The 17,776-nt window shown below is 41.1% G+C and overlaps 1 protein-coding gene across 7 annotated transcripts in view; it reads left to right on the top strand.

Moving 5' to 3' along the window:
- INPP5A (inositol polyphosphate-5-phosphatase A) overlaps positions 1-17,776 on the top strand; it is a 215,471-nt gene that overhangs the window by 93,885 nt on the left and 103,810 nt on the right. Inside the window, exon 1 of one of the 7 annotated variants that reach the window (XM_085888398.1) lies at positions 13,754-13,852. The exons of the other annotated variants lie outside the window; for them this stretch is intronic. Within the exon in view, the coding sequence (XP_085744524.1) occupies positions 13,769-13,852 (84 nt within the window). The 5' untranslated portion in view covers positions 13,754-13,768. Of the gene's footprint in view, positions 1-13,753; positions 13,853-17,776 lie in introns of those variants that run through there. 7 annotated transcript variants of the gene reach the window in all.

Here is a 17,776-nt window from a genome sequence, read left to right as displayed (position 1 = left end):
GATTCAGTGCAGGGACACGATTATGTTGCAAGAACATCTTGGAAAGCCAAGCGGTTTTTGAGATTCATGTTATTTTTTTTTTTCAGACCGCCATTTGACTTTACCTTCAACTCAGATAGAGGTATGATGTAAATTTAACATAAATGTGCATTGCTCTAGGGCCAACGCTATCTCGAGAGGGCAATTTTGTTCCGATTTGCCAAACCTCAGTCGAATTATGGTTAAAAATGTTAAAATGTCTATGATTAGGCCATGACTTTTAAAATGAGGGCAGGGTCAAAAAAATTGTCAACCCTGCATACTTTTTGTTCCCATTATTGATGCAAAATTTCATTCCGAAAGTCTAAATTTTTTATGCACTAATGTGACACAGAGTCGATGTAGCAAATTTCATTTTGATAATATTGACAGCTCCCACCTCTCTCATTAAATTATTTCTATCAACACATAACTATATTATTTAATAAGCAGCTGTTGTAAATGGAATAACATCATATAAACGCTGTATAGACACGTAGTTTCTTGAAAATAATTTAATCTAATCTTGCGTGTGACAAATTACGGCTCACAGTTCTAAGTCTGAGTTGGACAAGCAAATCACAGGACTGTCTTTTGTGAGGTGGACTGCCTTAAATCCTTTATCAAATCTCCGTCGGTGACACTCATTCACAATGTGATGTAAATCGTCTGATCTGGGTGACCACAGTCACATGCTGGGCTGCATTTGGAATTCAATTTGTGAAGGTGGCGTGATGTCCTTGCATGGAGAGTGCGGATCCTGTTGAGCGCAAACCACTGTTTCCGGGGGAGGTTGATACCCGGGGGCTCTTCTGTCGGATCACTCACCAGTTCTTTGTTTGCAATGTCTACTTGAAAATAATACACTTGAGCAAGTGAAGATAAAAGTTTGCCACGAGGTGGCAGCAGCCCGTTTTTAATTGACATTTTCTGCCCTAAAATGATAACATTGTCGATTAAAAAAAAATGCATCCATTATAAGCAATATATACATTGCTCATTATCAAAATTATAACACTGAGCATTCTTAAAGCCATTTACTTTAATTTTTTTCATCTCTTGTTCTTTGTCTTATGATATACACCCACGTCATCCGTTTTATATACAGTATTGTAAGAGGTTAAGTATTGTCATGTGCTTTAACACGTGGCCATGTAAGATAAATGATAACTCTAAGGAGTCGGTCTGCATCACCTTCTCGCATTTTGGGGGGCTTGGAAGATCTTCTTCGCTCTCTGATGCCTTCTTTCTTTCCAAAATGCAGAACCAAAGCATCTTTCAATTAATGAGCCACTTTTAGCCTGCACCAAAGGTAAATTGTACTTCATCGTTTGAACTCGGTTTACTAGCCTTGTATTCAGTCTTTTTGTGCTAAAAAATAAAAAAAAATAAAAAAATACCCTTATAGTTTCAGTGCATCTTTTTTTATTTTATTTTTGCCTGCTTTTTCTGTGCCACACACACACTTGCTCTTCATCTCGGGTTGTCTCTAAGGGCAGGGCAGCATGTGTTGTCTGTAATGTGTACAGTTTTTCAATTTTCTCTGGGATTTCTCTGGAGAGAGGATTCAATCTGACACCTCCATACACCTACAAGCAATTGGCACTCTTTCTCCTGCCACATCACTTGCACCTGAGCTAAGTTTGAGGTTGGTGGCTGTGTCATTTCTCAAATCTTTTTTCCTCCTTCTCATACTCATTCTTTTCTTCTTTTCGATGCAAACCAATTTTTTTCTTCCATACAATTATTTTTTTTTTCTTTTTCTTTTTCTTTTTTCTTCGGAACTGCTCACTGACAAGTGCAATTTGCCTTTGTAAAGGAAGAGGTTTTCACTTTTTTTCTTCTTTTTTTTAAAGTGAAATGAGGCTTGCATTTTAAGAAGTATAAATAGTGAATGTTCAGGACAAGGTAGCTGATATCTAATATATTCAAATGCAATTGACATCTATAGCAGATTAGTTTACCCTTCCACATTGGTGTCACTAGTTTTAGTTTAATGTAAATTCCATTTTGGTATTTACCAATGTTAAACTAAAACATATTCTACTTTGAGCAATTTAAAACAAACAAACAAAAAAACTTCCACAAGTTTTCCAATTATTATTTTTTTGGAAACAAAACTTTTGAAGTAAATGTAAGTCGAAACGCAAAGGTATTTATTTACGTTGTGTAATCTTGGATTCGGAGAAATATAAGCCTGAGAGCGCTTATACTGAGCTGTAAATGCAAGTTCAGACCTGCAATCATTTCACGCATCGCAGCCTCTGCCATTTTGTTTTGATGGTTCTTTTCCTGTGATTGACTTGAATTTCCAAAATAAGTCCTGGGCTATGTATTCAGCTTCAAAGCAACAGACTGTAGATGGTTTTAGTACGACACATAATGTTTGCAGTCGTTCTTGTTTTTGCTGCCATCATTGCATGAAATATCCACAGAAGAGATACTCGTCTCTTTTCTTGGATTGCCTCAAGCAACTCGGCCACAATTTCGGAGATTTTATCATCTTTATGAACAGCTTTTGGCTTTTTTTCCCTCTACTCTACATCAACACTAGAGGTATCTAATAGCAGTGAGTTGGAGTGAACTTCCATTTTTTTTTTCCACTCCTCAATTTTTGCGCGAGAGTGAAGATTGCAAGTGATCGAGCATTTTCTATGCCTGGTGTTGGCTTTTAATGGTTCGGGTGGTAGGCTTGGGATCTTAGGATCCTGAGTTCAAATCCTGCTCTGCTGTTGAATTAATACAAGGTGGGGTTGACTCTGCCTGTCATCCTTCTGAGGTCGGCAAAATGAGTACCAGCTTGGTATCCTGTGTCAGAGGGGTGACCTGTCCAGGATTGTGCCCAATAGCCAAGGAGACTGCTTTAGGCAGCACCAACGCTCTGCACAGAGTTTGGTCCCAATGGATGGATGGAGCATTTTCTGCAATGTAACTGGAAATTGCAAGCAAGCGTACAAAAAGCTGATAATTACAAGCAAATTTTATCTATGGACACTCCAAATGTGCATACTGGTGCCAGAATGGTGATTTAAAGACTTTGTTAAAAAAATGTCCTATTTTGTAGTTTGCTTCATAAATATAGTTGACATGGCAGATAATTGTAGAAACCTAATGGTGATCAATAGACCACATTTTGAGTGGCCCATACGTACAAACCAGCAAAATCATAGAAGTAAACGAGTACACTGTAGTACCCAAGCATTGATTTTCTTCATCATAAGACAATGAGCATTATTCTGTCATTTTATTTGGTTTTCTCTTGACTCATAATTTTTCTCACACTGATTACATTCAGCCAAAGATAGTTCCTCATGTTTCAACTTGGACATGATGAAAAGAAAAATGTTTTTGCTACATTGCCAAAATTTAGCTGTGGGTTGTTCAAAGCTTGTTTCCTCCGTCACCGAAGGTGGAGGTTATGTTTTCACCCCTTTCTGTCTGTTTGTTTGTTTGTCCGTTTGTGTACAGGATATCTCAAAAAGATGTGGACGGATCCGGATGAAATTTTGTGGACAGGTTCGTTATGTGACAAGGAAGAATTGCTTCGATTTTGGTGAAGATCTGGATCTGGATCTGGAAACGATAATTATTTAATTTTTATGGTGATTCTTCACCATTGAGAGATAGGGCCAAAAATGATATAGTACTGTGTCGCATGATATTTCAAAAATGTATTGGGCCTGATATGTTCTCGTGGATCAGGCATTACATGGTGGTGGTATGCGCTCTACTGAGTGCCCTTCTAGTAGTTGTTGTTTTTGTTGTTGGTGGTCGATAAAAATTATCACATAACATGACTCCTTCCAATATTGTTTGGATATTCCCAGACATTTTAACCACAGGAAAGCAAAGCTTTGCTTAGTAATAATAAAAAAATAGCAGCGATACCCCTGGGTGCTTACCTGGTAGAATAATGAGACTGAGGAGAAAGTCAACATTGGATGGAATCAGCAAAATGTACCAATGAACCAATGTTATAGCAAATACCTATTTTGGGGGGCAACCCCTCTCATGCGATTGGGAAATATTGGACATTAATATTTTACAATTGAACACGAGGGTACATTGGCAAGTAACGGAACACCAGACTGATGGCTTAGGGCAGTGTTTCTCAACCTTTTTAACCCTTGTGGAACCCTTGAAATAGTTTTCATGTCTCAGGGAACCCCTACATAAAAATTATTATATGCCATTATTAATATCTAGCTCTTTTATATTTTTTATCGTAGTTCACGTGGTAAATCTATATTTTTTCGGATACCTGGTTTAAGGAAAAAATGACCCCCTTTTTGTCAAATTTATTGACAATGAGACAGACCACGTCATCATTGGTGACGTCATCACGTACAGGCCGTGTGCCGTGTTCAATGACGAGTCGTTATTCCGGGCGTCCATCGCGCTTCGTGGTTGTTATGGTTGTTATAATATAACATTCCCGATGGTTGTTATAATTGTAAATAATATAAGAGGTTGAAGCCTCTATTATAATAACCAAGGAGTTTCCAACAATATGCCGTACGTGTATAGTAAAATTACGAATATTAAATCAAACAAAAACTACTCAAAAATACATTAGCCTATTTATTAGTTTCTCGCGGAACCCCTAGCGACCTCTTGCGGAACCCTAGGGTTCCGGGCAACCCCGGTTGAGAAACACTGGTTTAGGGTGAAAAAGGACGTGAAAGTTACTTTTGGCAACTGAACTACCTATCCCACTGATTTGGCCTGACTTGTATTCAAAACAAATTTGAAACATTACTTTCAGCTTGAGGAATTAATTACGATGAAGGTCTCAGCAGGCCCTTCAAAATATTTGTCATCCACTTTACATTAAGCTTCAAGAGCCTCTTATCATTACCGGGAATGACATAATCTTTGGCTTGTTTGGATAAAAGGTAGTGCTTATTAATGCTGTATACATGACCACATGTGTAAACATGACTGGCAATTTTGGAGCATGACAGATCTGTTATTGTTAAGGATGCATCATAGTCGTCATGTTGAAATGTTGAGATATGAACTTGATGTCAGTTATCAGGGCTTCCTCTGGGATTTGAGATTTTTAAAAAAGTGCAGCCAAAATGCTGAACCAAACAAAATATCATTCATTACATCACACATGCAAATCGAAAAGCAGGGTAAGGCGATCGGTTCATTTTGTCTGTCTACAAACATCAGTTTATGATCAAGGAAAACTTAATTTCAATTCAATGTTGTATTTTGAACACAAATCAGAAAAGGAGCCCGAAGTTTTACAGCACTGTGGCTCTGAATTCATCCTGATCACGCATGGGTAGAGAGGAGTAAGATTAAAAAAAAATCTTTCTGCCTGTCTGATAAACAAACAACTAAAAATCATTCCAAACAGGAAACTTACTGTTTTTAAGGTGCGAAAAGGATACAAACAACCGGCATGAATAACTAATCCAACATTAAATAAGGTGGTGTGAAAGACACTGCAGCAATGGCGATAAACTTCAAAAAAATCTTTTTTTTCCTACAACCATGAAAATTTTTATTTTATTTCAATTGAATTATATACTTAAACACTGCAGAACACATTTCCTTCTTGACACTTTTGAAACCCTCCAGTTTAGCCCTACTTGGACAAAATATTACAGAATTTGACGTCATCACGACCAATCAAATTTTCCGCTCGCCGACCTCGCCTGTGTCCTTGTTTATCATGTTTTTAAATTTTGTTTTTTTCTTTGAGCCAATGGACTATTTCTCCTTAATTTTTCCTTTCTTGGCAATTATTTGAACTAAGCAATATCACTAAATTGCTCAATTATTAATTTATTTGATTTACAGGCTTGCCTGTTTCAACTTATTGTTGTTTTTCTGATAGAATATGATTTGACACCCTCGCAGTGGACTATGCAGTATTAAAGTATGTCCGGCTTCATAGAATAGACCTCCGACTACCCACCCAACATAAGTATTGCTCGGCCATTCCCCATTCCAAGACTCTTCCATAAAGTGGTCAAAAGAGGTGCCTCTCCTTTCTCTGGTCGTGGGTGACCCACAATGTCATTTTTGAGTTTGTTTGGTTTTTTTATTATCAAGTGTCCCCTATCAAACCTTCCATGTGAGGAATCTCATGCTAGTATTATTGTAGAATTATGCTTCAAAAACCCTGAAAATGATCCAGACATGCTCCCCCCCCCCCTCAGTACGTGGAAAATATTGACATTACAAAATTTCCAGGTCCAACAGGCATCCTTTTTGAGTTGGTATACTCACACGTGCAAACCTCCTTTACAAGTCTTCTACCATCTCCTTTCTGGTCTCTTCAGGGCTCACCTGGTCCACCATCATCCCCCTCTGGTGAAACTACCTAAATCCAGGATCACTGCTCATCTCCACTCATTGTATACTCCTCCCCCCCCCCCCTCCCACTTGTGGAATCAACTTCCACATCCTCTTCAATCTCATTCTCCCTCCAGCTCTTCAAGACAGCTGTTCACTACCATTTCAGATCGTCCCCAATCCAAAACCATAATATTTTCTACCCTCATTAACCTCACTGAAATCCCTCCTTTCCCAAATTTCCAGTTTTCCCTTTTTTGAGTTGCCTTCTGTGTCCATCATGTCCACCCCCTGTATCCACTCCTGCCCCCCATTCCTCCTCATACCCATTGTTTATTCAAGTCTTCTTCTATCTTGGCCTTCAACTCTGCTGTTGGTGTCTGTCTGTCTGTCTGTCTCTCTCTCTCTCTCTCTCTCTCTCTCTCTCTCTCTCTCTCTCTCTCTCTCTCTCTCTCTCTCTCTCTGTCTCTCTCTGTCTCTCTCTGTCTCTCTCTGTCTCTCTCTCTCTCTCTCTCTCTCTGTCTCTCTCTGTCTCTCTCTCTCTCTCTCTCTCTCTCTCTCTCTCTCTCTCTCTCTCTCTCTCTCTCTCTCTCTCTCTCTCCCTCTCTCTCCGTGTTTTGCGGTATGTTTTTGTCTGTGACATCCTAATCCATTCAGTGTCCTAGCTCTTCCACGAGCCTCAACGTTGTATTAAAACAAGCAAACAAATAAACGAAAAAACAAAAAACAAAGTAAGCTTGACAAACAACAGAATTTGATTATGTGTTTTTCTCAATCATTTCAATGGATGTTGTTGTCGTAACCTCGGTACTTCAACAAGTGAAAATACCAGTGGAACTGAAGTCATCCTGCAGTGCCCACCCGACACTCAGAGATATATTGTATAGAAGTGTCTTTGGTTGACCAGGGAGGGGCAGCTCGTCATATTAGGTGGGGTGGATAGACAGAGGGGACGTGTTGGGTTTAGTGTGGGTTGTAGCCTATGTTGATATTGCATAAGGGAGGGATGGTATCCACATCTGAGTTTAGCTCGATGGAATCTCATTTCACGACAAGGTGTTGGTTCAAAAGAGTGAATTTTGGGGGAGGGTGGTTGAGGATATTGTTTGACAGATTATGTTCTAATGACTGTGATGATAGATATTTGTGAATGTGATGACGCATGGGGATGTTTTGTGAGGGAGGAGGTTTAATATTGACATGTCAGACAGCTTTAGTTAACACGGGCTCTCTGCGCCGGGATCTTGTCTTTGACGACTGCATTTAGGGAAATTAATCTACAACATGACAGTTCCCCAAGGCCACGTAAATGAACCAAATTTGGCAGTGGCACATACAGAAAGCAGAAGGATAGAAGATGTTTCTTACCTTTATATGGGGTATGGGGAGAAAGGTGGAAGGGATGTGCAAAATGGAACAAACCAAGCGAGTCAACGGACACAGATATGGATGTGGGGACAGACAAACTTGTACACAAGAATGAATAAATAATCCTCACCCCACTAAGCACCACAGACCACACTCTTACGAAACAATGGGGTAAGCAGGCGAGGACTTCCCGATGGCGTGATGCTGGTGTGCGACCTCAGGAGCAAGAAGCGTGCAGGAGCAATTTAATGGAGGCGAGGTATTGTGAGGCGGGTCTATGTCTCCAGAGAGCAGTCTTTCCTGTCCCCATGATGAAGCAGAGACGGGGACAGACACACAGACACACACAGACAGCGGAAGAGAACGATGTTTTTTTTCTCAAAGGCAAGTCCTCACCTGGCCCTGGCCACCAAGAGGTTTTTACACACACAATCTTCTCTTAACTATACCATCTATAAATTTCATATGCTTTCTCCTCAACATCATGTGGAAGAAAGCGACTTCCTCTGACAGGTCCCTGATGGCAATGTAACCTACTCAAAGCAAACAGATCATGTATACAATTCTTACAACAATCGAGCTATGGATCCCCCCACACCATGTAACAATATGAAGAATATGAGAGTAATGATGATCAGTTGTACATTTCGTACGTCGTTGAAGTGGAGGATGGTTGGTCATAAAGTGGCATGGGTAAGAGGGACGTTGAGCTGCAGAGGCAATGAATTGAGAGCTTTTCATATTGAGGTGAATTTCAATTCGAAGTACAGTACTTTGATTCAGCATGTAAGTGGGCTATACACTTGTAGATCCTGTGCTACTTGTTGCTGTCGTGAGAGCTTTGTTTTGTATTTTTGAAGGTTCTTTGTATATATTGTTGCGGATCCGGGTTCGCAGGGGTACTACGATCAGGCCCGTGCACAGCTGGTAATAAATAGGCCCAGGCCAGATGGGAAATTTAGGCCCCCATTTCAAACTGCTCATTAAGTATTTTTGTATTCAGTGCTAAATACATATGTCTAACACTTTCCAAATGCCGTGCAATTGGTCTTACACAGTCAATTCTCGCTGACCACCTTGTCTTTGACATTTTATGCAGTGAGGCAGGAAGGTGTTCTTTCAGTATCTCCCACCGCTGGGGACTTGAACTGAAGACATTGAACATTTTCTGTATGGTAGGCCCATGCCAAATGGCCCACCTGACCACCCCCTCCCCCCTCTGTTCTGGCCTGACTACGAGGGTTGGGGTAGCCCTGATTCTCCCCGGACTCACCGGGCATCGAGGCCGTCGTACACGAATAAGTCCGTGTCGCGGCGGGTCGCTAATCAACCGTGAACACTAACAATTTAACCACATGACCCAGTGTCCTACATCTGACGACTGTATAACTGTGGTACACACAGTCTCCTTATTGGGGGATCGTGCCCTCGGTGGTTGTGCTACTTTTATCTTTATTGGATCTTGATTGAGGTGGCCGAGCTTATTGCTAGCACAACACCACACTGATGTGAGAGCCAATTCGTTGGGAAATTTTAATCTCCCGGCTAAAGCCGCTGTCACACCTTGACGATTGAGCCAGCGTATGCCAATTTATGAAAAAATTGTCTAAAACGCTGGCACACGTCGAATACGTTATGGGTACATTTTGTATACGTTAAGACCACGCTGAAAAACACTGCCATAAGTCGTAGTACGCTGGCTTTAAACGTTGTACTTTTGGGTTGTCCTCAAATTTTTGCATGCTTGAAATTTTACGACGTATGCCGGCGTATGACACACGTTCCGCGACGCTGGCCATAAGTTGTAGGCACGTTATGCGATCGTTGACACACGTCGACACACGTTACTTGTACGTTACTCATAAGTCGAAACACGTTGAGGTAATGTTTAGCGTACCCGGAACTTATTTCTAACCTATGAGTAACGTTTTGTAAGCACGCTACACGAACGTTGTTCACACTTCGCAACACGTTACTTGAAAGTTCCTCATACGTCGAAACACGTCAAATTAATGTTTAGGGTACCCATGACTTATTTATAACCTATGAGTAACGTGCTTGGGAATTATTTGTAAAGCATGTCCTACGCACAAATACGTATTTGAAGTCTTCAGGACGACCACAGAACTTACTGAACGCGTTTATAACTTACAGATATCGTATAATGGCGTATTGGCAGCGATTAGGGGAATTCGTATATGAAAAGGGGCTTCGCAGGAGGAACCCGTCTTTTTTTTAGACTTCGTGGTGAGTACATGTCCATGTCATTCCGAGAGATGTAGGATACAGCAACGCTGAGACGACAATACCTACCTGTCCTCGAACATCAACATGACCTCATCGAGTTGACACTGCACCAGTTGCGTGCCATAGAGCTGGGAGAAGAAGACGTGAATGGAGGAGAAGGAACTGGGTTAGACCATGGATCGGGAGGCGACGCCATTACGGTATATATGACCAGCTCATGGTGGAACTCCGGAACGAGGACCATGCATCCTTCATCAACTTCCCGCGAATGCCCACAGCGATGTTCGACGAGCTGCAAGCCAGATTGGGTCCAAGGATAACCAAGCATTATTATTAAATCATTTCAATAGTCCAGTGGAAGTGATTTAACTCGTTCAATGGAAACGATTTAAATTGCCGAGCACCAGCGTCCAAAAACAATAGGCGAGTGACAGCCATTTATTAAAAGTGAAGTTGCAGCCTATGAATAGAAAACCTCACGTAATCGTCGACGATACGCTGCCACGCTATGCATACGTTAGACTATCGTTGGGCATAGGTTGTGGACGCCTAAAACACACTAATCAATCATTGGTATAACTTATGTATAAGTTATCGAAACGTTCTGTGTTCATTACTAGTACATTATCCATTTGTCCAAGTCGTTTTGAATACTTTTAAAACTGAAACAAAAAAATAGTTCATCGTGGGAATGAGAAAAAAAAAATTAGCCGAAAAGAACATGGAACAATGGTGCAAAATAGTCTCCTATTCGTGGACGCAACGAGGATCCATCATCACCCACACCCTCCCCATCACGCTCACCTACTACTACTGACATGGACCTACTACTACTACTACTACTACTACTACTACTACTACTACTACTACTACTACTACTACTACTACTGACACGCTCACCTAATACTACAACTACTGATACTACTGACATTGACATCTACTCATCATGGAGTCTGGAACACTGACAGGTTCCTCATGTGATGCCCATTTGTATATACCAATTGCCCTAAACGCTGCCAAATCGCCATTATACGGTAGATGTAAGTTAGAAACACGTTCAGTAAGTTCTGTGGTCGTCCGGAAGACGTCAATCAAATTCGTCTACATACGACAATGTGCGTTTGAGATACGTTACACATAGGTTCAAAGCACGCTACTCATAGGTTCAAAGCACGTTACTCATAGGTTAAAAATTAAGTTTCAGGTATGCTAAACATTACCTCAACGTGTTTCGACTTATGAGTAACTTAGAAGTAACGTGTGTCCGACGTGTGTCAACGATCGCAGAGCGTGCCGAGAACTTATGCCAGCGTATGCGGAACTTGTGAGCCATACGTCGAGTACGTCGTAAAATTTTCAGCATGCTTGAAATTTCACGACGTACTAGACGTACCACGGAATATGCCAGCGTACTTCATTGTTTTTCAGCGTGCTCCTAACGTATACACAACTTACCCATACCGTATTCGATGTGTGCCAGCGTTTTAGACACATTTTTCATAGGTCGGCATACGCTGGCTAAATCGTCAAGGTGTGACTGCGATGTTGACATTTCCAATTCTCAGGCGGTTATGATTTAAATCGGTGTGCGGCAGGTTTTTAACAGGCTACGCCACGAGTTCCTCGGCGATACATGCAGCGCGCTATGCCTAAGTTAAACTGTCGTTGGGCATAGGTTGTGAATGCCGCCAACAGGCTAAGCATTCGTTGGTATAAGTTATCTATAACACAACGAAACGTTCTGTGCCCGTTACTAATATGTTATGCATACGACCAAAACTTAAAAAAAAACAACTCAAAACTTCAGCGTACGCCAACGTTTTACATACATTTTTATACGTTGCTATTGCTGGCTAAAACGTCAAGGTGTGACAGCGCCTTAAGCTATTGTTATGTTTATCGGGTGGATGGAGGAATTTCATCGGAAAGATAGGATTGTATAGAGTAGCTTGGTCCATGGACGTGTAGGAGACGTCTCGATGTAAACTAGGGGGGGGGTGGTGCTGTGTTAATTTGGTAGGGATTAAAGATAATTTCTCCCAGTATGTGATTTCCCCCTGTGACCTTTTACTATGTTTTTGTATTTCAAAACCGGTGATAAAAAGGGATCACATCCTTAAAACAACAACAACAACAACAACAACAACAACAACAACAACAACAACAACAATCGAGCTACACGTCCAAGCAGGCAGAAAGCCCCACCTCCAAGGGTGACTTTTAGCAAACCACGCCCCCGGCGGAGTGGATGATAGAGTGGCGTGACGTTAATAAGAGGAAGAAGACCACGTCTCTGGGGGAGAACGGGGATGTCTCCCATTGCATGAGGAGAGAAAAAGGTCGTGCTGTTTTGTGGCGAGCGGACCTAGTGTGGGATAGAATCGGTGGTCGGAACACGACCAGAGAGAAGAGGCAGAAGCGAGAGAGAGGCAGGAGATTGCGGTTGAAAGAGGAGAAGGGCATTACGGCTAGCTTCCCCTCACCACGGTGAAGGAGACTGCACGATTCTTGTGTTCATACTGAGGCGAAATGCCTCACGTGGAGGAGCAAGACGCTGGCCATTGACTTTTGGCTGAATCATGTGGGACCAGCCTCGAAGCCTCATGTTGAGCCATCGGGGGAAAGAGACGGTGCCATTCTGCAAAGCTTTGGCGTCGGTGAGGGCGATTGATGAAAGAAGCTGTACGGCCGTCTCTGAGCCGCGGTGTTGAGTATCGCCACCCAAATTGCTTCCTGTACGTTTGCCCGGCCAGAGAGCAGCTGCGTGCCTTTTTGGGCACATTTCCCACCTCACAGGACAACGTGGTTTGACCCTCATAAAAGATCACTTCTGGACCCAAAGCGAAGTGCCAGAATAAAGGAGGGATTTCTCTTTGATTTATTCTGTCCCCTTGTCTGTATTTAGATCTGTGTGGAGGTGCCTCAAAGTTAGATTTAAGTTTCCTCATGTCTTGATTTATTTCAGAAGTAACTGTTTGATTTTCTGTTTATTAAATCATTATTTATTTTATTTGCTGGTGTCGGTGTATCTGTTGTGGGTTCGAGTACAACCCATGTGCCTCCTTCCTTTGCCGTCCTTTCCTTCCCATTGCGCTCTATCATCTCCGAGAATCTCGGCTGTTAGCCTCCAAGGGAATTTGTTTGACCATCCGTCCAGGCAGGGGCTAAACCCTCCTGGACACGACACTATTACGTGCGGACCATACTGGACCAATGGAGGAAAAGACGAAAGCGAGCTGGGTACATTTATAACGAGCAATTTATTTACACAGCGAGGTGAGGAAAATTATGCGGCACAGTAATAGGGTTTATTCACAAAAATATAGAGCACAGGAAAGCAAGGAATTGGTGGGTGCGGGAAAAGAAATGCAAATGTTTACAAAAAGAAAGACAGTGCAGAGTTAACCCAATAACCTTCTCCAATCTTACTTATGTTGCACAGGCAACAGACACCATCTCACACACACACACACACACACACACACACACACACACACACACACACACACACACACACACACACACACGCACACACGCACACACGCACACACGCACACACGCACACAAACACACACACAAAATTAGATTTAGCCCACAAAGAGGAGAAGCAAGTTGAGGTTTAGACAACCTCGTTGTACCTTTCGCGGTCGACAGACCTACAGAACCCAATTGCTTAGGAAGGGGAAGGAAGGAAGAAAACTGGGGGTGTCTATGGTGTGTGAGTGGGAGGTGCAAAATGTGGTGCAGAGTGATGCAAGAGGAAGGTGTGAGAGGTGCAAGTCAGTCATGCTGTTTTTGTGAACGAGGCAGATTGAGAAGACGCATGAGAGAAAGCTTAACATGGACGTGTGAGAATGTCTGCAGGTGTAATGAATATTGGCTCCTAGTGAGGACACAAGCGAATGAGGTGATTGTGGTGTTTGTGGTGAAGAGTTCGGTCGTAGGTTGTTGTTGGGCATTTTGAGAGGCGTTCGTAGTGATCATGGTGAGTGTTGTCGCATTGTGTTGAGCATGGTGAGGGTCTGAGGTGAAGCGTCGGTTGGTTTATGGCACCCAGTTTGAACAAGAAATGGCGATCGCTGTGCCTTCCCGATGCTCTGCAGACAGCGCTTCTGGCCTGACATGCATGCGTGCGTGGTTTTGTTTGTGAAATAAAGGGCAGTAAAATAAGTGAAAGAAATGAAAGAATGTAGGGTTGAAGACCCAACTAAAAGCCCTACGCAGCAACGCATCTTGTCCCATGTACCCACAAGACATATGGAAAGGGCTAACTAAAAGAATACTAACAAGATAACTGTCTGAGGATCGCTGTATGTTGGGCGCCATTGCCTCGGAAGAGTGCTGGTTTTGCAGAACAACGACAATATTATGGTCTGAGGTCGTGGCAGCCCAACTCATGCTGGTGTAATTGATGGTACTTCAGATGAACTGTTAGTAGGTTGTTAAAAGTGATTCTTTGCGTTGTCTAAAGTTTGTATTAGTGAGTGCTTTTAGTGCGTTGATCTTGCGGTTCGTGTTGGCAGAGCGTTGTGTGAAGGTCATGTGGATATCCAAGGTGATGCCCAGTCATGCTGGATGTCTGTTGAGAAAATGTTGTTCATTGAAAAGGATAATGGTAGGAAGTGCATTGGATTCATATCTGTCCGGGGTGATAAGAGTTACAAAAGATCTGGATGGAGATTGGAGATGCAGTAATACGATTGAGTATGAACTGGTTTTCAAGATTGTAGATATATTGCTGACGGGTGTTGGTAGCCTGGACAAAATTGGAATGTTTTGAGGCAATGGTTACATCATCTGCATATCATTTCAGCAGTGAGTCGGCTCGAGGGGTCAGGTCATGGAGGAATATGTTGACGTGAGGAGATGGCACAGAGCCCTGTGGGAAGTTGTTAGGTAGAAGACGCCATTGCGCTGATTTTTATGGATAAAAGCATTGTTTATTTTTTGAGCATTTGTTTACGTTTTTATTCATTTTAAATTCTTCGGATTACTTACTTATGAAATTCCCCATTACCTCTTGTATTATTATTATTACAGTGCCTTTCAACCACCAATGAAAAAACACCGCAAGTGCTTTTTCTCAACTTTAACGCCACTCACGCACTATCCACTGAATACTCCACCACGGAGTCGTCTGTTTTCAGAGAGATGTAAATACCTGCTTCACTCATTACATTTTGTTTTTTTTACACATAAATGGAAATGACAAGTTTTTAAACATTTTATTTGTCCCCTTTCTATGCATTTCTTCAAATGATGGAATGTTTTTTTTTTGTTTTTTTTTTCCGAAGAGTTGTCCTCCGCACCTGTGAGTGTGATCTGAAATCTGCGTTTATCAACGTTTACCGATTTAAAAAAAATCTCATCCTGATGGGCCTGCTTATCAGGAGTCCATAATTGTGTTTTGCTTTCTTTCCACCATTAAATCAGTCTTCTTGAAGAACTCATCTGTAACTGCTTCACAATATTTACATTTCTTGGCAATTTATTGTTTCCTTTTCTTCCTCTTGCTCCTCGTCTACTGCTTAATATTTCTACGTTACGCAATCGTTTCATCAAATAGAATCGTCGGTACAAGATGATTAATCTTTATTTATTTTATTTTATTTTATTTTATTTTTTTTTTCAGAAACTGCTTGGATTAGCACATATCAATAGATAAGTATCATTCGGCCACATTTCCTGCCCGGTTGGTTTTTAGTCAGATTGCCTTTTGACTTGTTAACCTCCACCATCGAAGATGGACGGAGGTTACTGTTTTCACCCCTGTCTGTTTGTTTGTTTGTTTGTTTGTGAACAGTATTACGGAAAAACTCCTCGACTGATTTCAACGAAACTTGGTGGGGGGTTAGGTATGGTCCAAGTATCATGCCATTAGATTTTGGACTTGGTCCAAAGTCCAATATGGCCGCTATGGTGGCCATTTTGAAAAAATATTTGAATTTTTGTTTTTGCATTTCCACATGTTTTAAGTGATTTCCAACCAAAAAAAAAAAAAAAAATTTTGCAACCTTTTTTCAAAAAAATTTCGATTTTGTTTGAAAAATATTTGAATTTTTTTTTTGCATTTCTACATGTTTTAAGTGATTTCCAACCCCCCCCCCAAAAAAAATTTTTAGAGAAAAAAAACCCAGAAATTTTGCACCTTTTTTTTCAAAAAAATTTCGATTTTATTTTTTTGGCATTTCTACATGCGCGTCGATCTAGTTTAGTTTATTCAATCGTGGTTCAGTAGAGTCTGATCCGTTTTGACCTACAATGAATTGGATATCAGGTTCACTTAAGTGACCCAGCAGTATTGGCGGCGGAGGTTTTGCACTCTACCGAGTGCTCCCCCTCTAGTTTTTGAAGATTTTCGATCCTATCTGAACTTATTTTGATTATCAGCTTTCCCTTTTATATAAACTCATTTAAAAAAAAAATTATCTTCGTTGTCTTTTGGCTCAAAATGAAAGGGTGTATTCATCTACAATGCCAATGCCATTGCCTATGCCGAGGCCTACCTTACCTTGTTACCTCTACTACCGAAGATGGATGGAGGTTGTGTTTTCACCCCTGTATGTCTCTGTCTGTCTATCTGCCTCTCTCTGTCTGTGAGAAGCAAATCTCAAAAAGTTAAGGACGGATTTGGATGAAACTTGGTGGACAGGTTGGGTGTGACAAGGCAAATCGATTCGATTTTGGTGAAGATCCGGATCCGATAATTTTTAAGTCAACTGAAATGTAGTTCTGGGGAGCTTATGGGATGGCACGTCATCCGTCCTTCCACAAACATAACCAACGTCTTCTCTGAAACTACACACACAATTTTGATGAAACAACCACAACCTTCATCACTCAGTATCTACCAATGTTTGTTCACGGCATGAAAAACCAGGCCCTACGAGGGGTTCCCCCCAAAATATGTATTTGCTTTCTTCTCCGAAACCACACACACATTTTCGATGAAACTTGACCACAACCTTCATCACCCACAATGCACCAAAGTTTGTTCACTGCATTAAAAAAAAATCCATAGGTATTTGCTTTCTTTTCCATGAAATATTTTTTGGGTTATCCATGCCGACCAGTGAGTGGTTCCCTGGTTTTCTTATCCAGCGCTACAGGTCAGCACCCAAGGGTATTGCCCCTATTTTTTAGTTTTGCAAGCGATTCTTTGCCATTGAGAGATAACAGCCAAAAACGATTATATAGCATGATATTTCAAAACGTTGTGGATGTATTCAAAGGAAATGTGGTAGACAGGTTCGGTGTGTGACAAGGTTGAATTGATTGGATTTTGGTGAAGATCTGGATCTGGATCTGGATACTTGAATTCTTGGTGATTCTTCACAATTGAGGGATTCGGTCAAAAACGATATATATATATATATATATATATATATATATATATATATATATATATATATATATATATATATATATATATATATATATATATATATATATATATATATATATATATCACGGTATCTGAAAAAGTTGTGGATGGGTTATAATGACAAAATTGGGTGGATGAGTTGGGTCGGTGACAAGAACAAGCCCGATTAGATTTTGGCATGCGAGAAGGACGAAATGGTCCGGATGCAGATCTGGCCTATCAGTGGGATATAAAACGTGAACTGTTCCAGCCTGGCAGAGGTATGTGCTCCACCGAGTGCCATTCGAGACCAACATTGGAATGATGCAGTGTTCAAATACTTGAATAGTTGGTTTGAATTTTGGTTCGTTCTTTCATATCATGTCCAAATCTCTTGCTAAGTTTGACAGAAATGGCAAAGGTAGTGACTTTTATGTTTTTGCCAAACATTTCCTTAACTTGAATAAA

The sequence above is a fragment of the Eptatretus burgeri genome, chromosome 1 (genome assembly GCF_056783735.1).
Source record: "Eptatretus burgeri isolate ZD-2024b chromosome 1, Ebu_testis_v1, whole genome shotgun sequence".
In the NCBI taxonomy this organism is placed as follows: Eukaryota; Metazoa; Chordata; class Myxini; order Myxiniformes; family Myxinidae; genus Eptatretus; species Eptatretus burgeri.
This window is presented reverse-complemented; position numbering and strand designations above follow the sequence as displayed.